At 34.8% G+C, this 27,730-nt stretch overlaps 1 protein-coding gene across 2 annotated transcripts in view; it reads left to right on the top strand.

The window, feature by feature from the left end:
* The window catches only part of COG5 (component of oligomeric golgi complex 5), a 285,394-nt gene that overhangs the window by 113,116 nt on the left and 144,548 nt on the right, over positions 1-27,730 (top strand). For both annotated transcript variants that reach the window (XM_044946598.2, XR_006552749.2), the window contains exon 7: positions 18,365-18,495. In XM_044946598.2, coding sequence (XP_044802533.2) covers positions 18,365-18,495 — 131 coding nt within the window. The remainder of the gene's footprint in view (positions 1-18,364; positions 18,496-27,730) is intronic.

Here is a 27,730-nt window from a genome sequence, read left to right as displayed (position 1 = left end):
TCCATGCCGATTATCAGTCACTTCCTATTTCTGCTTCCCCTCCAACCCACTCTGCCCCAACCTAAAACAACCTACTTTCTGTTCTTATCGATTTTCCTATTCTGGATATTTTATATAAATAGAATGATATAATTTGGTCTTTTCTGATTGGCTTCTTTTACCAAGCATAATGTTTTCAAGTTTATCCACAAGGCAGCATGTATCAGTACTTCATTTCTTTTTACTGCCAAATAATATTCCACATATGAATGTACCATGTTTCTTTATTTACCATTTGATGGACATTTAGACTGTTTCTAATTTGGGACCATAATCAATAATGCTGCTATGAATATTCATGTATAAGTTTTTGTGCAGACTTACACTTTCATTTCTCTTAGGTACTATGAGTGGAACTGACCAGGTGTATGGTTACTTATGTTTAGCATTTTGAGAAACAAGCAAACTCTTTTCCAAATGGGTGCACCATTTAACATTCCTATCAGCAGGATAAGAGAGTTCCAATTTCTTCACATTCTCACCAACACTTACTAGAGTATGTCTTTTTAATTTTGGCCATTCCAGGGAGTATGAAGTGGTATTCTATATGGCTTTGATTTGCATTTCCCTAATGACTAATGATGTTGAGCATCTTTTCATGTGCTTATTGGCCATTTGTGTATCTTCTTTCAAGAAACATCAAGTCCTTTGTCCATTTTTTAATTAGGTTCTCTTTTTTAACTTTTGAATTGAAAAGCTCTTTATATATTCTGCATACAAGTTCCTTGTCAGACATATGATTTACAAATATTATATGGGCTGTTTATACTTTCTTTTTTTAATTACTTAATTTATTTTAATTGGAGGCTAGTTACTTTACAATATTATAGTGGTTTTTGCCATACATTGACATGAATCAGCCATGGGTGTACATGTCTCCCCCATCCTGAACCCCCTTGCCACCTTCCTCCCCATCCCATCCCTCAGGGTCATCCCAGTGCACCAGCCCTGAGTGCCCTGTTTCATGTATCAAACCTGTACTGGCGATCTGTTTCACATACGGTAATATACATATTTCAATGCTATTCTCTCAAATCATCCCACCCTTACCTTCTCCCACAGAGTCCAAAGGTCAGTTCTTTATCCCTGTGTCTCTTTTGCTGTCTCACATATAGGGTCATCATTACCATCTTTGTGAATTCCATATACATGCATTAATATACTGCATTGGTGTTTTTCTTTCTGACTTACTTCACTCTGTATAATAGGCTCCAGTTTCATCCACCTCATTAGAACTGGTTCAAATGCATTCTTTTTAACAGCTGAGTAATATTCCATTGTGTATATGTACCACACCTTTCTTATCCATTCATCTGCCAATGGACCTCTAGGTTGCTTCCATGTCCTGGCTATTATAAACAGTGCTGCAATGAAAATTGGGGTACACATGTCTCTTTCAATTCTGGTTTCCTCAGTGTGTACACCCAGCAGTGAGTGGGATTGCTGGGTCATATGGCAGTTCTATTTCTAGTTTTTTAAGGAATCTCCACACTGTTCTCCATAGTGGCTATACTAGTTTGCATTCCCACCAACAGTGTAAGAGGGTTCCTTTTTCTCCACACTGTAGCCAGCATTTATTGTTTGTAGACTTTTTGATAGCAGCCATTCTGACCGGCATGAGATAGTACCCCATTGTGGTTTTTGATTTGCATTTCTCTGATAATGAGTGATGTTGAGCATCTTTTCATGTGTTTGTTAGTCAGGCATGTTTTAAAAACATCTCTCACAGTTCAAAAGCATCAGTTCTTTGGTGCTCAGCTTTCTTTATGATTCAACATTACATGAGTACTGGAAAAACCATAGCTTTGACTAGACGGACCCTTTTTGGCAAAAAAAATCTCTGCATTTTAATATGCTGTCTGGGTTGATCAAAGGTTTTCCTCCAAGGAGCAAGCGTCTTTTAGTTTCATGGCTACAGTCACCGTCCAGAATGATTTTGGAGCCCAAGAAATTAAAGTCTGTCACTTTTTCCATTGTTTCTCCATCTATTTGCCATCTAATTACTGGTAACATTAACCTTGATCATGAGGTTAAGATGATATCTGCCAGGCTTGTCCCCTGTACAGTTAATATTTAGTTTCTATTTTTGCCTTTATTATTAATAACCTGGATTTACCCATTGTAAAAAATTGCCAATGTTTGTATTATCTCTCTGTATATAGATATCCTTTCTGATTTTCCATTTGCCTGGTCTGTCACTTAGTGAGAAAAGGATATAGAAACATCTAAGTATACCTGTAGTTTTTTTTTTATTAGTTTTGATTTCATGTATATTGAACTCTTATGTGCAAAAACATTTGGAGTATGTTAGGTGTATTAGTTTATTAGGGCTGCTGTAACAAATTATCACAAATTTTGTGGTTTAAAGCAATACCAATGCTGAAGCATTTTAAGCAAATCTAAGAAATCAAGTTATTTCCCCCATATGTACTTCAGCATAAGCATTAAATATTAAGTAAAAAAAGAATTATCAAGAAGCATATTTCAAGTGAAAAGCCCAAAGTATGCTATAAAACTAGTTGCATTTTAGTCAAAGAAAGTTGAAAAATTAAGCACAAGGAGAGCAGACAAAAAACACTGCTAAAAGAAAATAAAATTTAAGCTGATAAAATACACCATACCAGGTAACATTATGTCAGTTCAAAACTGACATATCACACACACACATGCATGCACACATGGAGTAAACAAGATGGAACCATCAAATGCACTATGGGTATAATCTTAGAATACTAAAATAATATAACTGGAAGATAGCCCAGAAGGCAAATACTATAATACACATAATAAAAGGCAACAGTTTCAGTGTAAGTATCTCAAGTAAATCAAGAATTACTCTCAAAAAAGATATCCAACTAACCTTGTTAAGAAAAGCTGCCTCTTGATGAAAAGTGTATTTCCTCCTTAAATAACAAGTCAAACTAGAAAAATGAGGATTTCGAAAGTGATATAATGTTTAGAGAGGCAACCTTAGGAGATATTGTGGGTTCAGTTCCAAACTACCACAATAAAGTGAATATCACAATAAAGGGAGTCAAACAAATTTTTTTAGCTTTCCAGTGCATATAAAGTTATGCACATATCCTTAACTTAAAAAAAATGCACTGCTAAAAAAAAGAAAAAGCTAACTAACCATCATTCGGCAACACAAGGTTACTGTAAAGTTTCAATCTGTTAAAAACAAAAAAACACAGTGTCTGTAAAGCACACTAACACAAAGCACAACAAAATGAAGTATACCATACTACATATACTCTGTGCATGTATGCTAAGATGCGTCAGTCTTGTTGGACTCTCTGCAGCCCTATGGACCACAGCTTGCCACCTTGTACCTACATATATATATATATATATATATATATGTATGTTCAAAAGCATCAATTCTTCGGTGCTCAGCCTTCTTCACAGTCCAACTCTCACATCCATACATGACCACAGGAAAAACCATAGCCTTGACTAGACGGACCTTTGTTGGCAAAGTAATGTCTCTGCTTTTGATATGCTATCTAGGTTGGTCATAACTTTCCTTCCAAGGAGTAAGCGTCTTTTAATTTCATGGCTGCAGTCACCATCTGCAGTGATTTTGGAGTCCCCCAAAATAAAGTCTGACACTGTTTCCACTGTTTCCCCATCTATTTCCCATGAAGTGGTGGGACCGGATGCCATGATCTTCATTTTCTGAATGTTGAGCTTTAGGCCAACTTTTTCACTCTCCGCTTTCACTTTCATCAAGAGGCTTTTGAGTTCCTCTTCACTTTCTGCCATAAAGGTGATGTCATCTGCATATTTGAAGTTATTGATATTTCTCCCAGAAATCTTGATTCCAGCTTGTGCTTCTTCCAGTCCAGCGTTTCTCATGATGTACTCTGCATAGAAGTTAAATAAGCAGGGTGACAATATACAGCCTTGACCTACTCCTTTTCCTATTTGGAACCAGTCTGCTGTTCCATGTCCAGTTCTAACCGTTGCTTCCTGACCTGCATACAAATTTCTCAAGAGGCAGATCAGGTGGTCTGGTATTCCCATCTCTTTCAGAATTTTCCAATGTTTATTGTGATCCACACAGTCAAAGGCTTTGGCATAGTAAATAAAGCAGAAATAGATGTTTTTCTGGAACTCTCTTGCTTTTTCCATGATCCAGCGGATGTTGGCAATTGGATCTCTGGTTCCTCTGCCTTTTCTAAAACCAGCTTGAACATCAGGAAGTTCACGGTTCACATATTGCTGAAGCCTGGCTTGGAGAATTTTGAGCATTACTTTACTAGGCGTGTGAGATGAGTGCAATTGTGCGGTAGTTTGAGCGTTCTTTGGCATTGCCTTTCTTTGGGATTGGAATGAAAACTGACCTTTTCCAGTCCTGTGGCCACTGCTGAGTTTTCCAAATTTGCTGGCATATTGAGTGCAGCACTTTCACAGCATCATCTTTCAGGATTTGGAATAGCTCAACTGGAATTCCATCACCTCCACTAGCTTTGTTCGTAGTGATGCTTTCTAAGGCCCACTTGACTTCTCATTCCAGGATGTCTGGCTCTAGGTCAGTGATCACACCATCGTGATTATCTGGGTCGTGAAGGTCTTTTTTGTACAGTTCTTCTGTGTATTCTTGTCATCTCTTCTTAATATCTTCTGCTTCTGTTAGGTCCATACCATTTCTGTCCTTTATCGAGCCCATCTTTGCATGAAATGTTCCTTTGGTATCTCTGATTTCTTGAAGAGATCCCTAGTCTTTCCCATTCTGTTGTTTTCCTCTATTTCTTTGCATTGATTGCTGAAGAAGGCTTTCTTATCTCTTCTTGCTATTCTTTGGAACTCTGCATTCAGATGTTTATATCTTTCCTTTTCTCCTTTGCTTTTCGCCTCTTCTTTTCACGGCTATTTGTAAGGCCTCCCCAGACAGCCATTTTGCTTTTTTGCATTTCTTTTCCATGGGGATGGTCTTGATCCCTGTCTCCTGTACAATATCACGAACCTCAGTCCATAGTTCATCAGGCACTCTATCTATCAGATCTAGGCTCTTAAATCTATTTCTCCCTTCCACTGTATAATCATAAGGGATTTGATTTAGGTCATACCTGAATGGTCTAGTGGTTTTCCCTACTTTCTTCAATTTAAGTCTGAATTTGGCAATAAGGAGTTCATGGTCTGAGCCACAGTCAGCTCCTGGTCTTGTTTCTGCTGACTGTATAGAGCTTCTCCATCTTTGGCTGCAAAGAATATAATCAATCTGATTTCGGTGTTGACCATCTGGTGATGTCCATGTATAGAGTCAAGTTACTGTACACCAAACATTTAATCTTTTGGAGTGCCAGGGCCCTAGAGAAGTAGTACCTCTTATGTCCATAATTAGGAATTATATAATTATTTTTAGCTCTCTGGGGGAAAAAACCTTTTACCATGTAAGTTTATTGTTAAACTTTTTGGTTAAGTGAACTGCCTGGATTGTCGTTCTGTTTTGGAGTTTGTCAGCAAAACTATAATTTAAGTGTTTTGAAGGTAGGATTAGTGTCTGTTTTCTATGTATATGTAAGAAACTTACCACATAGGAATCCTTTAGATGGCAGTTTGAGAGGAAAAAAAAATCAAGGTCATACAGATAATTCTTCATGTCTTTCGTAAGTAAGATGAAGATGGGAAATGATTTTTTTGGTTGTTGAATAAACCCTTTAATTCTGTTTGATGTATTTCTGTTGCAGTTTTTCTTCATTAAAAAAAAATAATAAACCATAGGTTTATTGTGATATAATTGATGTAAAATAACCAGAGCATCTTTTCATGTGCCTTTTGGCTATGTCTATCTTTTCTTTAGAGAACATTTCTCTAGGTCTTCTACTCATTTTTTTGATTGGATTGTATGTTTTTTTTTTTTTCCCCTAATATTGAGTTGTATGAGCTGTTTGTATATTTTAAATATTAAATCTTTGTCAGTTGCATTATTTGCAGATATTTTTCTCCCAGTCTGTAGGTTGTCTTTTTACTTTGTTTCCTTTGCTTTTATTGTTGTTGTTCAGTCAACCAGTCATGTCAGACTCTGCAATCCCATGGACTACAGCATGCCAGGCTTCCCTTTCCTCACTTTCTTCTGGAATTTGCCCTTTGCTGTACAAAAGCTTTTAAGTTTGATTAAATCCTCTTTGTTTATTTTTGTGTTTATTTCCTTTGCCTTTGGGGACAGATGTAAGAAAATATTGCTGTGATTTATGTCAGAGAATGTCTTGCCTATATTTTATGTTCCCTTCTAGAAGTTTTATAGTGTTATGTCTAACATTTATGTCTTTAAAACATTTTGGGTTTATTTTTGTATATTGTATGAGGCAATGTTCTAAGCTCATTGCTTTACATGTAGCTGTCGAGCATTGCTAACACCATTTGTTGAAGAGACTCTTTTCTCCATTGTATATTCTTGCTGCATTTGTCATAGATTAATTAACTGTGGTTGTATTGGTTTACCTCTGCACTCTGTATTCTAGTCCATTGATCTATTGCATCTGTTTTTGTACCAGTACCATACTGTTTGATTGCTGTAGCTTTATAGTATAATCTAAAGTCTTGAAGGCTTTTGCCTCCCTTTGTTGTTTTTTCTTAGGATTGCTTTGGTAAGTCTGGGTATTCTGTGGTTCCATATACATATTAGGATTATTTGTTCTAGTTCTATATAAAACATGTCTTGTCTTGGTATGGATTGCATTAAATCTTTAGATTGCCTTGGGTAGTATGTCCCTTTTGACAGTATTGTTGGAATCCAAGAGTATGAGCTTTGAATCATCTTCAGTTTCCTTTATCAGTGCTTTATAGTTTTTACAGTATGGGTCTTCCACTTCCTTGTTGAAGTTTATTCCTAGATTTTTTTTTTCCCACAATTTTATATGCATGTGTTTTTTTAACTTTCTCTTTCTGATATTTCATTTTTAGTTCATAGAAGTGTACTGGATTCTGTATTTTAATCTTGTATTTTGCAAACTTAATGATTCATTTATTAGTTCTACTAGTTTTTCTGTGGAGATTCTGGGATTCTTTGTATACATTATTATGTCATCTGCCAAGAGTGACAGTTTTTCTTCTTCCTTTTCAATTTGAATTCCTTTTTTGTTTTATTTTTCTTCTTTGATTGCTGTAGCTAGGACTTCCAATACTGTGTTGAATAGTAGCAGTGAGACATCTTTGTATTATTTGTGAGTTTAGCAGGAAGACTTTCAGCTTTTTACTGTTGAGTATTATATTGGCGGTGGGTTTGTCATAAATGGTCTTTATTGTGTTGAGATATGGCCTCTCTCTTTCTACTTTGGTTAGCGTTTTGTCATGAACAGATGTTGATTTTTGTGAAATGCTTTTCCTGTATCTATTGAGATAATCATGTGGTTTTTGTCTCTTTTTTTGTTATTGTTGTGTATCACATTGACTGATTTGCATAGTTGAGTCATTCTTGTGACCCTGGAATAAATACACTTTGATTATGTTGTGTGATCCCTTTTATGTATTGTTGGATTCAGTTTGCTAATATTTTATTGAGTTTTGCATCTCTATTCATCAAAGATACTGGCTTGTAATTTTATTTTTTTTAATAGTGTCTTTATTTGGCTTTTTTATCAGTATGATGATGGCCTCAGTGACTTAATTTTTTGGAATAGTTTTGAGAAAGATAGTTACAAGTTCGTATTTATATGTTTCATAGAATTCTCCAATGAAGGCATCCAGTCCTAGACTTTTGTTTGCAGGGAGTTTGTTTACAGATTCCATTTCACTTTTAGTGATTGGTCTGTTCACATTATCTGTTTTCTTTGTGACCCACTGTTGGCAAATGTTTCTAGAACCTTTTCCCTTCTAGGTTGTTCAGTTGATTGGCATGTAACTGCTCATAGTATTCTCTTATGATATTTTATATCTGTGTTGTCAGTTGATTTTTCTCCTCTTTCATTTCTTATTTTGTTATTTGGGTTCTCCCTTGGTGAGTCTAGCTAGAGATTTGTCAATTTTGTTTATTTAAAAAAAAAAAAAACAGCTCTTGATTTTATTGATCATTTCTACTTTTTTCAAAAGTCATTTCTCTCTGCTCTTAATTATTTCCTTCCTTCTGCTGAGTTTGGACTTTGTTTTCTAATTCTCTGAAGTGATAGTTATTTGTCATTTTTGTTTCTTGAGGAAGGCCTGTATCACTATGAACTTCCCTCTTAGAATTACTTTCGATGCATCCCATAGATTTTGTAAAGTTGTGTTTTCATTTTTATTTTTTTAAAGGTATTTTCTGGTTTATTCTTTGATTTTGTCATTGACCCATTGCTTCTTAGTAGTGTGTCGTTTAGTCTCTGTGTGTTTGTTCTTTCTTCATTCCTCCCCTCCCCCGTGGTTAATTTCTAATTTCATACCTTTGTGATCAGAAAAGTTGGTTGAAATAATTTCTATCCTTTTAAATTGTTGAGGCTTGCTTTGTGACCCTGTGTGTGATCTATCCTAAAGAATGTTTTATGCATCCCTAAGAAGAGTGTATATTCTCCTTTTGTTTTTGGATGTTGTGTCCTGGACACATCAATGAAATACAGCGTATCTGTGTCATTTAGAACCTCTGTTGCCTTATTGATTTTCTGTCTGTATGTCCATTGATGTCAGTGGAGTGTTAGTCTCCTGCTGTTATTGTATTATTGTTGGTCTTTCCCTTTATGTCTGTGAGTATTTGCCTTATAAATTTAGGTGCTCTGTATTTGGTGTATATATGTCAAGAAGTATAATGTATCCTTACTTGTCTGTCTTTATAGCCTTTGTTTTAAAGTTTGTTTTGTCTGATAAGAGTATTGCTACTCCTGTTTTCATTTTGTTTCCATTTTCTAGTTTAAGGCAGTAAACAATTGCATTGTTGAGAATTTTTTCCCCTAATAATAAATCTTTTTCTAAGAATACCTTTAATATTAAATTTCTTCCAACTCCACTTTAGTTGAATCCCAGAGATTTCAGTGTTGATTTCCCATTTTCATGTAGTTAAATATTTAAAGAAAATTTCCTCTGAGAGCCTTTGGGGTCCCTTGATTATTTGGAAGTGTGTTGTTCCATTTCAAAATGTTTGGGAAATTTATAGGTATTTTTCTATTACTGATTCTTAGTTTGAGTCTATTATGATCAATTGAGTGTATGATTTCAATTCTTTTAAATTTAAAATGTTTGTTTTGTGACCTAGGACATGCTTTGTTTTTATTAATGTTCCATGTGTAGTTGAACAGAATGTATATTCTGTTTTTATTGGGTGGAATGCTCTGTTGATGTTATTAGATTCCCCTGGTATATGGTGGTCATTTTTCTGTTCCTTGTTGATTTTATCTAGTGCTTCTCAGTTGTTGAGGGAGAGGTATTGACTCTTACCTCTGGTTAGATACTGACTGGAAGGTAGGCAGTAAATATAACACCTGAAATACCTTTCTGGAAGGGAAAAAAAAGGTTCATTTTCTAAATCCTTGTTTTAAAATTCCAATGCCATATCAAAATGCACCATGGTTAGAAAGTCAGGGGAAGGGAAAAGAAAAAAAAAAAAAGACTATGTCCAAAGGAAAGATAATACACTGTCTTATTTATATGTTTAGGCCCTGAGCAACTTTTGGGTGCTAGCTGAAAAAAGGGGTAAGACTTTGGAAGGGAAAAACCCATCCCCATTTTAATAGTAGGGTTTTCCTCCACCCTAAAGTGAGAGCCAGAACAAAAATAAGGCATTTGATAATAAATTTTCCTGAAGCTTTGAAGAACAAGAAAGATCAGCATGCCCTGAGAAGTGCTTTGGACTTAAAGTATAAAGATTTCACCCAAAGGGTTTTACTTAAGTGTGAGGCTTATTTTGTGCATAGTTCAAGCAGTAGAATTCATTGAGCATCTGTTAGAAACATGTAAATTTCACATTTATGTTTTTTGGTGGGTTTTTTTTTGAGAGGGGCATAATACCAAACTTTAGATTATGTGTCTCAAGGCCTTTTCCCCTTCATTTTAAAAAGAAAAAAAGAGATTAGTAACTAAGACACCATTTATGAAAATGTTATCATGTTTTTGGTGGTTTATAAAACATTCCTAATGCATATTATCTCATTCGATCCATACAACCCTGTGAGATTTGTAACACGGGTTCTTTATTCTTTAATTTTGCAATCTCTAAAAGGTTAAGTGATTGTTTCCTCAGGTCATAAAATTGGGTAGAATAAAATTTAGATATTCTCATTCCTAATTAGCCTTCTTTCTGTGATACTCTGCCTTTGAAAGGATATATCTGTTTTCTTGAATAGAATTGACTTTACATAAAGTATATTTTATTTATGCTTTATATTTTATAGATTTTATATGTACTCCAGTGATCATGTGTTATAATATTTAATTCTACATAAGAATAAATTTCAGAGATTATTAGAAAGGTTTAATAAATTTTCAGACATTGACTTCATCCTGAATTTTCTCTTCCATGAACTTGTTTTTAGATATCCTTTGATTATTTGCCCATAGATAACTATGACTTCTTATATGTTTTTACCTTTATGTTTTGATTTCAAATTATTTTTATTCTTTTTCTGATTTTATTTTTATATTAGAAAAAGTTAGAAAATGTATATGTTAGTGTTTGTGAAGTTTCTCTTGTAATTTTTTTGGTTCAGTATTTACTTTCCCCTATAGTAGAAACAGATATTTTAAATTATTAAAATTTTTTTCTATGGTTGGTGTTATGTATTGTGAGATAACTTTTTAAAAATACATTTTCCAATCTGTTTACTTGTATTTTGGTTATTATATAGTAAAATCTTATACCTTTTAAACCCATGTTATTTTGTTGTCTGTTCTGTCAGTTTTATGCAAATGCCAAATTACTTTTGAAAAATTTTGCTTTATAATTTCAATTATATTTTCATATATTCAGATATTTCATATTTTGATATACTTATGTTTCAGTTATATCACACATTATTGAAATCACTGTGTATGTATTAAACATTTTTCTTGAAAAGAATTTTTCTTGTAGACCTGTTTTGTCATTAGATTCATGATGTAAACTTAAATATGATTAAAATATGTCAAATATAAACAAACCAATGAAAATCAATATGTGTATGTAGATGTCATTGTTGAAGTTTAGTTGGAGTTTTTGACCTTTTTCTCTCACTTTATGTCTTTTCTAAGATTTCTTTATTGAAAGTTTTTTTTTTTACTGAGGAGGGAGGGACTTTTAAAACAATCCTATCTTAGACTTAGCCATTTGTAACAAGTAAAAAACTAGTATTCTGTGATGAAGATGATGATGTTGTTTTTATTATGATGATGGTGATGATACCTTCAATAATTGGACAGTAGATCTCATTGATTGGACAAGTTAATTTTATCAATATTGTAACCCTGAAGCATCCATATTGTTCAGTGTTTGTGATGGTTGTTTGTTTTGTCTTAATTTAAATTTGTTATTGAGCTCAGTATTCTCTAGGAACTGTGTTTTTAGCAGAACAGGTTAAAATGTAATTGTTGTAATGAATGTTGATCTTACAATACTATTTATTTTAATTTAAAGATAAACTTTTTGTTGAATGGAGTCTACAATGACAGCTTTCCTCTCCAGAGTATTATTCATCAGTGTGCTGGATAGCTCTTTATAAATCATAGCCTTAGATGTTGCTATTTGCTTTTGTAAAAGACAGGCTTTAATCTGAAATTTCTAAATAATCAGGGCTCTGTAAAAAAATCTAATACAGAGCTTTTTAGATAATATAATTGAATGACTGTGTTCTGGAAATGGTGTTAGGAAGTAATATATAAATAAATAAAGAAACATGTTGCCAACAGTCTGGGAACATATTTATAGCAAATATGATAGGCAAACAGTGAATATTATTATATAATTAATACACGGTGATGTAATATAAAAAGATAGGGAGTAAAAATTACATAGACATTCCCCAAAGAAAATACAGATAGTAAAAGTTACTCAGCCTTATCATTTAGAAATTCATGTGAGACCATCAATAAGAACCTTCTGGCAGCATATGAAATACTCAATACAGTGGTAATATCCAGTGCCATCCATGATTAAGTAACTCCGATAGATTATTGGGAGAATGTTTGAAGTAGTACAGTCATTTTAAAAAGTAGTTTGATAATTTTTATCAACCAGCTTAAAATTGTTACTTTGATCCATTAATTCTTTTTCATTTCTCAAGGAAATAATTATAGATATTTAAAGTTTTTGTATGTATGTATTATAAATCATTATTACATTTAGGCAGATAGAGTAATTTTTGATCATTTGTTTGATGAAATATTGGGCAGTTGTCAAGAGCTGATATTTATAAGTATTATCATATTATGGGTGAATGTTTATAACATTGTTAATAAAGAAGACATTGTAAATAAATATAATTACAGATAAAAACAGGAACACAATAACTTGTGGGTGGTTTAAAAAGTAGGGTAAGAATTTAAAGGAATATAGTAGACCTTTTATTTTAAGCACAAACAAGATTTTAAGTATTTTAGGAACATCTGAAGGTTGCTTGAAATTTCTCTGAGGCACTTATCTGCGTTGTGCTCTTTGCAAAGTTGGTGTGTAGGAGGGAGTCACTTTCATCAGTGTAGCCAGCTGCCCAGTCCCTGTATGTCAGTTTTTGCTTTTTCTGCTCTTTTTTACATAAATATCCGGGGGGAAGGAAATATGCTATTTTAATGCTGCTTGAGAAGTTGAGGATTCATAAATTTCTCAGACATATTCATGTATATTCCAATAATCCACTTGGCAGTTGTGGCCTCTGTGTTCTGGGGTTATATAATTTCCCCCTTTTGAAATAGTTTCCTGATTTTCAAAAATTCTTTCAAGAGCATGATATTTTTAAAGGAAAAGAAAACCTTTTTTTCAGTTATCAGTTAAGTATTCTAGCATCAAACTCTTCTTCATGAGACAGTATATTCTGTTTTTCTTGCAGTGTCTCATACGCCATTAATCCCTTTTAGAATTTGAATTTATCTCTAGAAGTTCAATTTGTGCCTTACTTTATTACATGTGTTTTTACTAATGTTTAATCTTTTCTGTTTTGAACACATGAAATACAGTTATAACTCTTGTAAGTTCTTGTTTATTGTACTGTAATCTGTGCCATTGGTTCATGTATTTTAATATTCAATAGAAAAATGTAAAAATGCAAAAAACACTTAACATGTATAAAATACAAATACTACCTAACAAGTTTGTTTTAGAATATTATAAGCATGTTGTATCGCCTCTCTCTGTAACTTTGCAAAATGTCGTTGTTTGTATGTGTATATAGTATATTGTTTAATCATACATATTTTACTATAAATTACCTGTGGCTGTGTGTATTCTTCTAAAATGTCTTCTTCTTCCTTAATATTATGTTATTGAGAGACACATTGACGTGTATATTTGTCATTGGTTTTACTCTTCTGTAGTAGTATTTTGAAAGAATGGTTTTGTTTGTTCTCCAGTTGATTTCAGTTATACACCTTATCTCAGTATATATACATTATTTCCATTTCAGTTATACATGTTTGTTTTGTTTTTGACAGTGTTGTTATGAACATTCTTGTACATGTCTTCCAATGTACAAATCTAAGAACTTCTCTGAGTTATATGGAATGAGCTTCAGTTCAGTTCAGTCGCTCAGTTGTGTCTGATTCTTTGCGACCCCATGAATCGCAGCACGCCAGGCCTCCCTGTCCATCACCAACTCCCGGAGTTCACTCAAACTCATGTCCATTGAGTCGGTGATGCCATCCAGCCATCTCATCCTCTGTCGTCCCCTTCTCCTCCTGCCCCCAATCCCTCACAGCATCAGAGTCTTTTCCAGTGAGTCAACTCTTCCCATGAGGTGGCCAAAGTACTGGAGTTTCAGCTTCAGCATCATTCCCTCCAAAGAAATCCCAGGGCTGATCTCCTTCAGAATGGACTGGTTGGATCTCCTTGCAGTCCAAGGGACTCTCAAGAGTCTTCTCCAACACAACAGTTCAAAAGCATCAATTTTTTGGCGCTCAGCCTTCATCACAGTCCAACTCTCACATCCATACATGACCACTGGAAAAACCATAGCCTTGACTAGATGGACCTTTGTTGGCAAAGTAATGTCTCTGCTTTTGAATATGCTATCTAGGTTGGTCATAACTTTCCTTCCAAGGAGTAAGCGTCTTTTAATTTCATGGCTGCAGTCACCATCTGCAGTGATTTTGGAGCCCCAAAAAATAAAGTCTGACACTGTTTGCACTGTTGCCACATCTATTTCCCATGAAGTGATGGGACCAGATGCCGTGATCTTCGTTTTCTGAATGTTGAGCTTTAGGCCAACTTTTTCACTCTCCACTTTCACTTTCATCAAGAGGCTTTTTATTTAGTTCCTCTTCACTTTCTGCCATAAGGGTGGTGTCATCTGCATATCTGAGGTTATTGATATTTCTCCCAGCAATCCTGATTCCTGGTTGTGCTTCTTCAAGCCCAGCGTTTCTCATGATGTACTCTGCATAGAAGTTAAATAAGCAGGGTGACAATATACAGCCTTGACGTACTCCTTTTCCTATTTGGAACCAGTCTGTTGTTCCATGTCTAGTTCTAACTGTCGCTTCCTGACCTGCATACAGATTTCTCAAGAGGCAGATCAGGTGGTCTGGTATTCCCATCTCTTTCAGAATTTTCCACAGTTTATTGTGATCCACACAGTCAAAGGCTTTGGCATAGTCAATAAAGCAGAAATAGATGTTTTTCTGGAACTCTCTTGCTTTTTCCATGATCCAGCAGATGCTGGCAATTTGATCTCTGGTTCCTCTGCCTTTTCTAAAACCAGCTTGAGCATCTGGAAGTTCACGGTTCACAGTATTGCTGAAGCCTGGCTTGGAGAATTTTGAGCATCACTTTACTAGCGTGTGAGATGAGTGCAATTGTGTGGTAGTTTGAGCATTCTTTGGCATTGCCTTTCTTTGGGATTGGAATGAAAATTGACCTTTTCCGGTCCTGTGGCCACTGCTGGGTTTTCTAAATTTGAATGAGCTTAGGAATGGTAGGTTTTAGTAATGGGGTATTCATATGGAATCTTACTAGGTTATCCTGGTTGATTTCTGAAGTGTTTTTATCTTATTTACAATGTTTCTTTTTATATGTATATATACACACACGTGTGTATATATATACATGCATGTGCACATATATTTATATGTATGTATATATTTATTGTTGCAGTTAACATAGTAGAAAATATCTTTTTGTCTAAATTATTCACTTTTTTCTTCTTTTTAAATATTACTTATTTTAGGAACTGAATCATTAATTTAGAGGATACAAATTTTTTATTAACTAGCTATCTTTTTTAAAGTTCTGTTTTTCTTGACTTACCATGTACTCTTCCCATGTTTTATTTGTTAAGAAAGTTATGCATGTGTAACATACTCAAATAGTTCTACAAAATTTATTGCTAAAAATAGCAATTGCTTGTCTTGTTTCTGCCCCATTTACTTTTCCCTGGAGGCCACCATTTTCAGCATTTTTGCTGATTTTTTGGTATTTACCTCCATAGCTCTAAATCACCTGCCTGTATTTCTATTTCTTAATTTTTATCTTCTTTGACTTCTCACTTTGAAACATGAAAATTTAGCTTCCTTTATTTCTTCCAGCTTCCAGCACCATCCAAACCTCACATGTGTACTCTTCCCTCATCTCTTTTATCCCAAATAAATAATGTGCTAACATTATTAGGAAAAGTAAATGCATAGCTGAGTTATTTAGCAAACTATAATTTCTCTTCTTTTTGTTTTCTTTTAAACAGAGAAGGATGCTAGTAAAAGAAGCAGTAAGAATTTTGAAATCTTAGATTTGTATTGCAAATTTGTATTGCAGAGGAGAATTTGTGGAAGGAGATAATACGAGTCACTAAGGAAGCCATAGATTCCATAAATGGGAGTGGATCAAGATGAGTAAAAATGACTAACCATCAAAAAGTACCTCATTGTGTTTTGATTTCCATTTCTCTAATAATTAGTGATGTTGAAGCATCTTTTCATGTGCTTGTTGGCCATCTGTATGTCTTCTTTAGAGAAACATCGATTTAGGTATTCTGCCAATTTTTTGATTGGTTTGCATGTTTTTACAGTACTGAGTTGTTTGAACTGTTTATGTATTCTGTATATTAATACCTTTTTGGTTATTGTTTCCAAATATTTTCTTCTGGTCTGTAGGTTGTCTTTTCATTTATTGATGGTCCCTTTTCTGGACAAAGCTTGTAAGTTTGATTAGATCCCCTTTGTTTATTTTTGCTTCTATTTATTTTGCCTTGGGAGACTGATCTAGGAAACTATTGCTATGATTTATGTCAAAGAACATCTTCCTTGTGTCCTCTCCTAGAAGTTTTATGTTGTCATGTCTTACATTTAGGTTTTTAAGCCATTTTTAGTTTGTTTTCAAATATGTTAGCGAATGTTCTGGTTTCATTCTTTGACATGTAACTGTCCAGTTTCCCCAGCATCACTTATTGAAGGGACTATCTTTTCTCCATTGTACATTTTTCTTTCTTGTTGTAGGGTAATTGACCATAAGTGCGTGGTTTTATTTCTGGGCTACCTATCCTGTTCTACTGATCAATGTGTCTGTTTTATACCAGTACTATACTGGACTTCCCAGGTGGCTCAATGGTTGAGTTCTCCTGCCAGTGCAGGTGACACAAGAGACAAGGGTTTGCTCCCTAGCTTGGGAATATCCCCTAGAGAAGGAAATAGCAGCCCCCTCCAGTATTATTGCCTGGAAAATTCCATGGATAGAGGAGCCTGGTGGGCTACAGTCCATGGGGTTGCAAGTGTTGAACACGAATGAGCAGGCATGCATACATAAACTGTTTCAGTTACTATGACCTTGTAGTATAGTCTGAAGTCAGAGAGTATGATTCCTCCAGCTCTATTCTTCTTTCTTAAGATTGTTTGGTATTCAGGGTCTTCTGTGTTTCCATACAAATTAAAAATTTTTTGTTCTAGTTCTGTGAAAAATGCCATTGGTGATTTCATAGAGATCACATTGAACCTGTAGATTGCCTTGGGTAGTATAGTTTCTTTAACAGTATTGATTTTTCCAATTCAAGAATACGGTATATCTTTCCATCTGTTTGTATTGTCTTCAATTTATTTTACCAGCATCTTACAGTTTTTGGAGTTTAGATCTTTTGCGTCCTTAGGTAGATTTATTCCTAGGTATTTTATTCTTTTTGGTGCCGTGGTAAATGGGATTGTTTCCTTATTTCCTCTTTTGATAGTTCATCGTTGATTAATACAGATTTTTGTATGTTAATTTTGTATCCTGAAACTTTACCAAAATCATTGATAACCTCTTGTAGTTTTCTGGCAGAATCTTCAGGGTTTTCTATGTATAGTATCATGTCATTGGCAGACAGTGACATTTTTACTTCTTCCTTTCCAATTTGGGTTCCTTTTATTTTTCTTCTCTGATTGATATGGATAGGACCTCCAAACTATATTAAATAGAAGTCCTACTCATTTTTTTGATACCTATGTTGGGTCATTCAGTTGAATCTCTTTTTCTTTAATCTATTAAATTAGATTTTCTCAATTTAAGTAAACATGGAGTTGAGTAGTATCATTTCTTTTCTGCTAAAATTACTAGTCTTATCATTTTCTTACTAAAGAGAGGATAAATATGTTAAATCCAAGTAGATCACTTTCGTTTTCTCACATATATTCTTTGTACATAAAATGATTCAACAGATATTAGTATTAAGTGGCTAGAAAGGTAGTTCTGGCTTTCTCTTCCACACTTATTAAGGTTTAATTGTTAAGTGTGAGTAGTGGTCTCATATTTCAAAATTTGGCATTTTAGCACATTTTATGTATTTTAAAACTTTTCCATGTTACTTTTTTGTTAAAATTTATTAAACTTAGCATGAAAGTGAAAAGTGTTAGTTGTCCAGTTGCGTCCAACTCTTTGTGACCCCATGGACTGTAGCCTACCTCTGTCCAAGGAATTCTCCAGGCAAGAAAACTGGAGTGGGTAGCCATTCCCTGTCATGCAACTTGAGAAATTTCAAAGTTCATCAGGATATTTATTTATAGTAATTTGGCACAGTTTTTTTTGTAACCTGTTGATATTACTTTGAATTTATAATAATCATAGTTCAGTTCTTGCTTTATCAATTCATAATATTTGAAACATTTTCCTCCAGAGTAAAGTTCTCATTAGGTAGGGAATGTTTGGGTAATACTGTTTCTTAAAATATAGATTTTGAAATGGAATAGTGTTCAACATTTTGAAGAAGTTAGACATGATGTTTTGATACCTTTATATTTATTCAGTATTGAAATATTTAAATGTGTGTATTTTTTTTAATAGATTATCTTTCTCAAGGAATAGACCTTTCTGGAATAGAAGTGATAGAAAATGATCTACTTTTTGTTGCAAGAGCTCGACTTGAAGTGGAAAATCAAGCTAAGCGCCTACTGGAGCAGGGTGTGGAGACTCAGGTAATAAAATAATATTACTTTTTTAATGTGAAAAATGTCATAATATAGATGAACATTTGATTTCGTGTTTAAAATAATGTATGTCCTTATTACTGAGGAACAATGTCTATGATTTTAATTCGAGAGTAGGCATAATGTAAGTACAAGAAAAATTTTAAAAGTATGTTTATTTAATTCTACTTAAAATAGATTCTAAGATGTCTAATGTGTACTATATATAATATGAAATGTATTTTAAATATCTTATGTATATGTAGATAGGTGGTTAATAGATGTTGAGTAGGCTTCCTTTGTCCAAGTCACTGGTACTCATTTAAGCTTTTCAATGACCCAGTTAGGATGGTATGACTGCTATTTCCATTTTACAAATGGGGAAACTGAAAGCTTGATAATTGGTCATAGGTCATACATCTAGTAAACGGTTTAGTTTGCCACTCTTAATAATCACGGTGCTATAAATTTTTTTAGAAATTTCTCAAGATTTCTCCTAAGATACCATTTTCCTGATGCTTAATTTTCTGAATTAGAAGAGCCTAATGGTATTGATGTAGTAGAATCAGCAAATTAAATATAAATCTCAGTTCTATATTTGCATTGCACCCAGATAGTTGCTCCATTTGTATTGGACCCAAATTTCTAATTCATGTTCTTTAAACCAAAGGTTTTATTTTGAAAAATAAAATTTCATTTTGCGCATTTGTATTGGACAGAAATAATTTTATAAATAGTTCTTCAGTCTCAAAATCAGGAAATATTTGATTTCTGATTCTTAGCTGTTGTAGTTATAAATAACTGAATGTCAGTTATGTTTAAATGAACTTTTAAAGTTGATTATCATGTATATATAATGAAAAGTGAACAAATCATAGACACACATGTAGAATGAAATACTTCAAAGTGAGCACACTTGTGAAATCAAAACACCGGTCAAGATATGGGACATTACCAGAACTCCTGGTGTCTCTTCACTCTCACTCACAATCACTACTCTTTCCTTTCCCACAGATAACTTTGATTCTAACTTCTAACCTGGAGTTTAGTTTTATCTGCCACCCATTATGTGTTAACTCTTGGTCTCACTATGAAGATAAAATGCTCATACTGTTGAAAAATACTTGTCTACATCAAATAAGAGAGCATACCTCATTCTTAAAGAAATATTCAAGGAATTGCAAGTCAGTTTTGAATTAACATGAATATTTCTATAGAAAATTGGTGCTGGCCCAGCTCATTTAGTTACAAGAAAGGAAGTAATTAACATTTCAGAAAGGGCAGTGTCACAGAATTTTTGTATTCCTCTAATGTTCGTAATATCACTACATCAGAGATTAAACCTTTATTTATATGTACTGTTTAATATTTTTTACCTGTGAAGTTTTTATTGCTATGTATATATGTATATGTATGCATGTCTTTGATTTATACAATTCTTAATATTTTACTGTATTTTAGAGTCATGGAAATGAAAACCAAAATGGTAGAAAGGAAATAGTATCACAGTTTGTAGAACTCAAATACTATTTTTAATAGAGATGGGGGAAATGATTATCATTTAAAGACTAATTTGTTTTATTACATTCTCATATATTTAAAATGGGAAAATATTTTCTAGGATAGTAGTTCCTAAGCAAACTCTGTTTTATGTATGTTGTTACTTTATGTCCATTTTAAAAATTGTCAAATATGACTTTACTTCAGTTTTTAAATCACATTGAAATTAAACTAATCAACTTTTAAGAAATTAATATTCCTTAAATATTGGTAGTGTTATATATGCAGATTTATGAAGTTAACCAAAAGATTATTTAAGTGGGTAAGTATTGTTTAGCCAATTGCCTATATCTAATCAATGAAATTATGAGGATAAAGAAGAAAAAATTTTTAAATGTTGTGCATCTATATGGGTAGATGTGGAATGATCTCCATGGAACTAAAGAACTATAATTTTGTTGTATGTTTCAGTGTGATTTGAAGGAAAATAGATTCTGCTTAGTGGATGGGAATATTGTCTCTTTGTTAAGGCTATGCTGTGCTTAGTCTCTCAGTCATGTCCAACTCTTTGCAACTCCGTGGACTGTAGCCCTCCAGGCTCCTCTGTCCGTGGGGATCCTCCAGGCAAGAATACTGGAGTGGGTTGCCATGCCCTCTTCTAGGGGATCTTTCCAACCTAGGGATCGAACCCAGGTCTCCTGCATAGCAAGCAGGTTCTTTACCATCTGAGCCACCAGTTATGTTATAGATTGCTGACATTAACCATTAATATTTTAAAATTCATTTTTCTTGTTAAACTCCATAGATATAAAGTAACCTTCTGAGTATAATTTGGCCTTCTCCATAATTTTTCTAAAGGGAGAAAATGTACTGTCTTGCCAGTATTAGCATTCTGGTTCATTTCACAATTTTTACAACATTGCTGCTGCTAAGTCGCTTCAGTCGTGTCTGACTCGGTGCGACCCCAGAGACGGCAGCCCACCAGGCTCCCCCGTCCCTGGGATTCTCCAGGCAAGAACACTGGAGTGGGTTGCCATTTCCTTCTCCAATGCGTGAAAGTGAAGTCGCTCAGTCATGTCCGAAACTTTAACGACCCCATGGACTGTAGCCTACAGGCTCCTCCGTCCATGGGATTTTCCAGGCAAGAGTACTGGAGTGGGGTGCCATTGCCTTCTCCGTTTTACAACATTCCTCATGTGTAAATTGATATTTGTATTTGTAGCATTATTTATGTCTGAATTTAGTCATGTGTGTCTATCTCCCTCAGACCTGGGTCCTCTGGGTTATTTTCACACAGTCAGGTTTCTGGCTTAGCAGGATGAGATTATACCCTTATCAGTAACAGTGTCCCTGAGATAATGTTCTCAGGAACCAGGATGTCTTAGCAGAAAGTGCTTGTGTTTTGGAGCCTCTTTCCTTTTCCTTTTAGAAAGCAGCATGTCAGAGGTGTCCTGCAGCTGTCCCAGCAGGCAGTATAGGAATTCAGGGTGAAACTAACCTTTATTGAATGCTCCTTCTCTGCCAGGCTTTGTGTTAGTCACTTTATATTTGTTATCTCAACCACAGTAAATTATGTGAGGAAGATATAATTATCCACTTTTTAAGTTAAGGAAACAAAGGCCTGGAAAGGTTAGGAAATTAACTGCAGATGAGTTAGCTATCAAGTAGTAGAGTCATGGTCTGGGGTCGCTGCTTTTCCTCTTTCTTCAGTAGGACCAAGCAGTTTATTCTAATTATGTTAAATAATTGCATTTTAAATAATCTGACAATTTGTGAAGCAATTTATATAAAAACAGTAATTTTTATAGTGTTAAAGTTTCTTTGGGAAGCCTCCATGGAATGACTAATCTAAACCAACTCCTCAGAATTTTTGTTTTTCTCTGGCCAACTCTCTTTTTTTCATTTTCTGAAATGACTATTTTAGACTCTCCACTTTCCGTCAACCTTCCCCTCTCACCCCACACACCAACTAAGGCAGATGCTTTTAATTTCTACTTCACAAAGGTGCCTCCCTATATCCCATTTTTTGGATCCCATTTTCTTGGGAAACCTATCTCCTTCATATTTCTGTCTCTCATGTCTTTGTTCTTTTACTCTATTTCTTCTCATCAGCATTTAATTATACTCCTTTTATGCCACTCTCCTCTGTATTCTCTGTTTTTCAGTCTCACAAGCTTTCTTTAGTTTTCCACATGTGCATTTTCCTTCTTCCTCTAGGGATTTCGAGTTCTTTTTATGCCTGGAAACACTCTTTCTACTTCCCATTAAAACAGAAGCTGCAGGTTATATATATTGGGTTCTCAAAATATATTTTCCCATTTATAAGAAATCATTGAAATAGTTAAGTTTATTATTAATATTTATTACAAACATAGACTAAAATAACTATAGCATTTTAATATTGATGTAATACTGCATACCTGAACTGTAACTTAGTTTATGGGCTCATAACCTGAATCAAGGTGTTCAGTAAACATGTGTCATTACTTGCATTTAATAATCAACTTCTGACATTAATTTGATTCCTCAGAAAAGTTAGTTATCTTCTTTTATTGAGTATATAGTTGGTGGCCATCATTTAACTGTAAAACTTAAATTTACTAAAAGAAAATTAGGGTAATTTATTTTTGTAGCATTCTTTTTCTGAAACCAAAATTTTTTTTTTTTTTTTATTTTATTTTTAAACTTTACATGCAGGTAACCTCTTTTTGATCATTACTGTTTTTCCCTAGTTAATTGCTTAATTGTTCTGTATTCATTTGTAGGTTTTTATAGCTTTGTAGTGTTACAAAGTCTCTACTATAGTATTACAAAATGTTTGTCTTGGAAGACATAAACTAAATAATTATTTAGATACTAAGGAACTGTATTTTCTTCTTATAGTACAAAACTGTAAGTAAACTGGTGACCTCACAAACTCATGCTATTTCTATATGGAAAAGATTCGTAGTGATACCACTGCCACATTCTTTCTGCAGTGTTTAGGATTGATGACCCAGAGTACTTCTTCTGGTGAAGCATACCATTATCACCACATAAGAAAGAACATTCTTCAGTTTGACAGGCAGTTTTTGTTCCAAATATGGAGCTAGGTAAATGACCATCTGCCGCTCCTCCTTGACTCCTGTTTCTCTTTTTTACTGATCCTGAAAATCTTCCGTTGAAAGAAGCCACACAAAGAAGAAGAGAACCTTATAGTATTTTCAGGATTGCAACAGACTCCATTACCTCAAGCTGTAACTAGCTTTCAAAATAGGTGACAGAGAATTTGATCTGGATGAGTTCCTACATCACCATAGATACCAGGCCCCCACACTGAAATGATGACATTTTAATCAGAAAGATGGCTTTAGCTTGTGAATTACAAGCTTTTACGGTAAACAAGTACAGGGCTTTCTAGAGATTCTAGGGTGGAAGGGGATCATGTGCTTACTTATCTTGAAGATTATCAGGAAGAAAGTCTCTCAGCTCTGTGCCAGGCTGGAATCTCCCCTGTGGTAATTGTTGCCAGTACTAGGAGGCAAACATCCACAATCTGCCTTTTCCCTGAGTCAGAAAGCCTCCTTGGTCAGGTCCACACAAAGTACTGGTGCTTATCATTTGTCAGCTAAAAATACCATGACAGCATGATCCAGACAAAATCTCTCTAAGAGGACAATGTGGAATTGAAGTTCACTAAATAAATGTCTACATAGCATACAGTAACTGATAATGATGTTATGAACCCTTTTAACTTACATTGTTAAAGATTCTGAATTGTTTCCACCACAGCTGTTGCTGCTGCCTAGTCGCTTCAGTTGTGTCCAACTCTGTGCGACCCCATGGACTGTAGCCTGCCAGGGTCCTCTGTCCATGGAATTCTCTAGGCAGAGTACTGAAGTGGGCTGTCATGCCCTTCTCCAGGGGCTCTTCCCAACCCAGGGATCAAACCCACGTCTCCCACATTGCAGGCAGATTCTTTACCATCTGAGCCATCAGAGAATCCCAAGAAGGCTGGAGTGGGTAGCCTATCCCTTCTCCAGGGAATTTTCCCAACTCGAATCGAACCAGAGTCTCCTGCATTGAAGGTGGATTCTTTACCAGCTGAGTTACCAGGGAAGCCCCTTCCAGCACAGAGAGGGTACCACTTCAGATGTATTGTGTTGAAGGTTTATGGAAGTTAGGCATTTTTCTAAGCTACAAAAGGAACTTTTTGGCAAAGTTGAACTCATTGATTGCTTTCGTAATTAGTTATGGGAGTTCAGTTTGCAACAGGTTTTTTTTTTTTTTTTTTATGATTCTTTTCTTCTCTGTGTGCCCAGTAAACACCATAGTTGACTCAGTGTCAGTTGAGTCAAGTTGAATACCTGCTTAAAGAGGGCTAGCTTTCCTACTGTTAGTTGCTGGTTTCCTGGCTGGTCACATGAATTCTAGAACAGATCTCATTATTTGAATTTATAGGAATTCCTTTTGTATCTTTGGTCCCAATGTTTTTGCTGTTTACTAAATATAAAGTTCCAGTAATTTTTCAAAAATGTATGAAGCATTTTTCTTGACACACAATAAACAATTTGAGGGAACGGGCGAGATGGGTGAAGGGGGCCAAAATCTTCTAGTTATAAAATAAACAAGTCATGAGGATATAATGTACAGCATGGTCCTATGGTTAATAGTGTGTTGAATATTTGAAAGTTGCTAAGATCTTAAATGGTGAGATCTTTCTCACCACAAGAAAAAGCATTTTTGTAACTATGTATGGTAACATGTTAACTAGACTTATTGTGGTAATCATTTTGCAATATACACAAGTATCAAATTATGTTATATACATGAGACTAATATAATGTATGTCAGTTATATATCAAATTTAAAAATATATAAAAGATGATTACAGTAAGAGCTCTTCAAGTTACACAGATCAAAGATTTCATTTATTTTCTTTATTTTACCAGCCACAATGGATAATTTGCCACCCACTCTCATCTGTTTGCTCCTATCACTGTAAGCTCTCCTTAGGTTTTAAACTGATCATCTAAATGTTTTCCCTAAAGCTTAATAAATCTTGTTTAGTGTATATTTGCTATTTTATCCTTAAACTTGAGCGGACACTAACTTGAACTCTTAACTTTCTAAATCAAGGGTTGGTGAAACTACCGTCTTTGTATTGTCAAGTGCTAATTCTTACATTTTTGTATGGTTGGGGGAAAAAATGAAAGAACAATATACAGCAGTGACCATATGTGGCCTGTGTGGCTGCCAAAACATGAACTGTTTGGTGTCTTGCCCTTTAAGGACCCTAAGCATGTGCTGATCCCTGCTTTAAATAATTATATTATCTTCATGCTGGGTGCTTTATCATGTTCTGTCCTTACATCCTTTCTTCCAGCTCTGTTTCCTCTTTTTTATGCTAAATGTAAAGTAGTAGTATTTGTCTTGTTTTTATATTTTTCAGTCATGATCTTTTCTTATTCTTTGATATAATCTCTTGTCCTGAACAACCCACAGTAACATTGGTTGCTTTGTTATTTTACTGCTCTTTTGCAGTGTAGATTCACATCTAACTAACTGCTTTCAGCCTTAAATTAAGGTCTTTTGGTGTTACTGCTTTCCATAGTTTTTCAGTTCACTGAACTGTGAATAATTTTTTCAATAACTGCGTGAATTTTTATTGTATTTCATACAGAGTTCTGTTGCTACTCTTTGCTTAAAATTTGGTAATCACTCTTTATGTGTAATTGTCTATTCTTCAAAAATTCAGAATTTTTGTATTTGGATAACTTTTATTTTACTCAATTTAAACAATCTTATGCTGACTTTTTATTAGAGTAGTAAACACTAAAGTTTTTATTTTGTAGTTTGGAAACTACAAAGAACCAGAACCAGATAACCATTTTGCATCACTGTGGATTAATTTGCACTGTCTATAGTTTTATACAATTGGAGGCATACAGTGTGTTCTTTCTTGTGTCTGGTTCTATCCATTCAATATTATTATTTTGACATTGATTCCTGTTGTGTATATTGGTAGTTTTGTATTATTTTTGTTGCTAATTAAAATTGCATTGTATTTAAGATCATGGCATCTGGTACCATCACTTCATGGGAAATAGATGGGGAAACAGTGAGAGCCTTTTTATTTTTGGGCTCGAAAATCACTGCAGATGGTGATTGCAGCCATGAAATTAAAAGACGCTTATTCCTTGGAAGGAAAGTTAGGACCAACCTAGATAGCATATTCAAAAGCAGAGACATTTCTTTGCCAAAAAAGGTCCGTCTAGTCAAGGCTATGATTTTTCCAGTGGTCATGTATGGATGTGAGAGTTGGATTGTGAAGAAGGCTGAGCGCCGAAGAATTGATGCTTTTGAACTGTGGTGTTGGAGAAGACTCTTGAGAGAGTCCCTTGGACTGCAAGAAAATCCAACCAGTTCATTCTAAAGAAGATCAGACCTGGGTGTTCTTTGGAAGGACGGATGCTAAAGCTGAAACTCCCAATACTTTGGCCACCTCATGTGAAGAGTTGACTCACTGGAAAAGACCCTGATGCTGAGAGGGATTGGGGGCAGGAGGAGAAGGGGATGACAGAGGATGAGATGGCTGGATGGCATCACCGACTCAATGGACATGAGTCTGAGTGAACTCTGGGAGTTGGTGATGGACAGTGAGGCCTGGCGTGCTGCGATTTATGGGGTCGCGAAGAATTGGACACGACTGAGCTACTGAACTGAACTGAACTGAACTGAATTTATCTATTCACTTACTAGCAGGCATTGGGTTATTTCTAGTTCAGGGCTACTGCAAACAAGTGGCCGTGTACAGTCAGGTGCCTGTCTCTGTGTCAGCATGTTTCCTTTTCCTTGAGTAAATGTCTAAGGCAAAAAATGGTTGGGTTTTTGCAAGGAATGATGTTTACTTTCTATAGAGACTGCTAGTTTTCCAAAGTAGTTCCATTGTTTTACTGCCCCACGTAATTAGGTTAGAATTTTTGTTCCTCTAGATTGTCACCAAAATCTGATGTTGGCAGTCTTTTAAATTTTAGCCATCTTAATGTGGGTATAAGATTCTCACTGTAGTTTTAATTTGCCTTTTCTTAATTGCTGATGTAACCAACTTTTCAAATGCCTAACAGTGAAAGGTATTTGCCTAACAGACTTTATTGTCTTCTTACTGATTTGTAAGAATTCTTAATGTATTCTGGGTACCAGTCTTTTGTCATACATGTGAACTGTAAATATTTTCTCCTATCCTATGGCTTGCCTTTTTTTCTTTTAGCATTGTTATTAAGGTGTAATTTATATTTCATAACATTTGTGCACTTAAGCATATAGTTTGATAAGTTACTAAATTTTTGCATTTGTGCAACTATTTCACAGTCCAGGTATTTTTTTTTTTTCTTAAGCTACTGTCACCACCAAATAGTTCCCTCATGACTGTAGTCCACTCTTCCTCCTGCCCCCAAACCCAGGGAATCACTGATGTGCTTTCTCTCTCTCTACATAGTTGCCATTTTCTAAAAGTGTCATACAAATGGAACCATACAGTAGGCCATCTTATGTATGTAGCTTACTTCACTTAGCATGTTTATATAGCTTCATCTGTGTTGTTGCATGTATGGTGGTGGCAGTTTAGTTGCTAAGTCATGTTTGCCTCTTGTGACCCCATGGACTGTAGCCCGCCAGACTCCTCTGTCCATGGGATTTACCAGGCAGGAATACTGGAGTGGGTTGCCCTTTCCTTCTCGAGGGAGATCTTCCCAACCCAGGGATC

This window comes from Bubalus bubalis, chromosome 8 (genome assembly GCF_019923935.1).
Source record: "Bubalus bubalis isolate 160015118507 breed Murrah chromosome 8, NDDB_SH_1, whole genome shotgun sequence".
NCBI lineage: Eukaryota > Metazoa > Chordata > Mammalia > Artiodactyla > Bovidae > Bubalus > Bubalus bubalis.
This window is presented reverse-complemented; position numbering and strand designations above follow the sequence as displayed.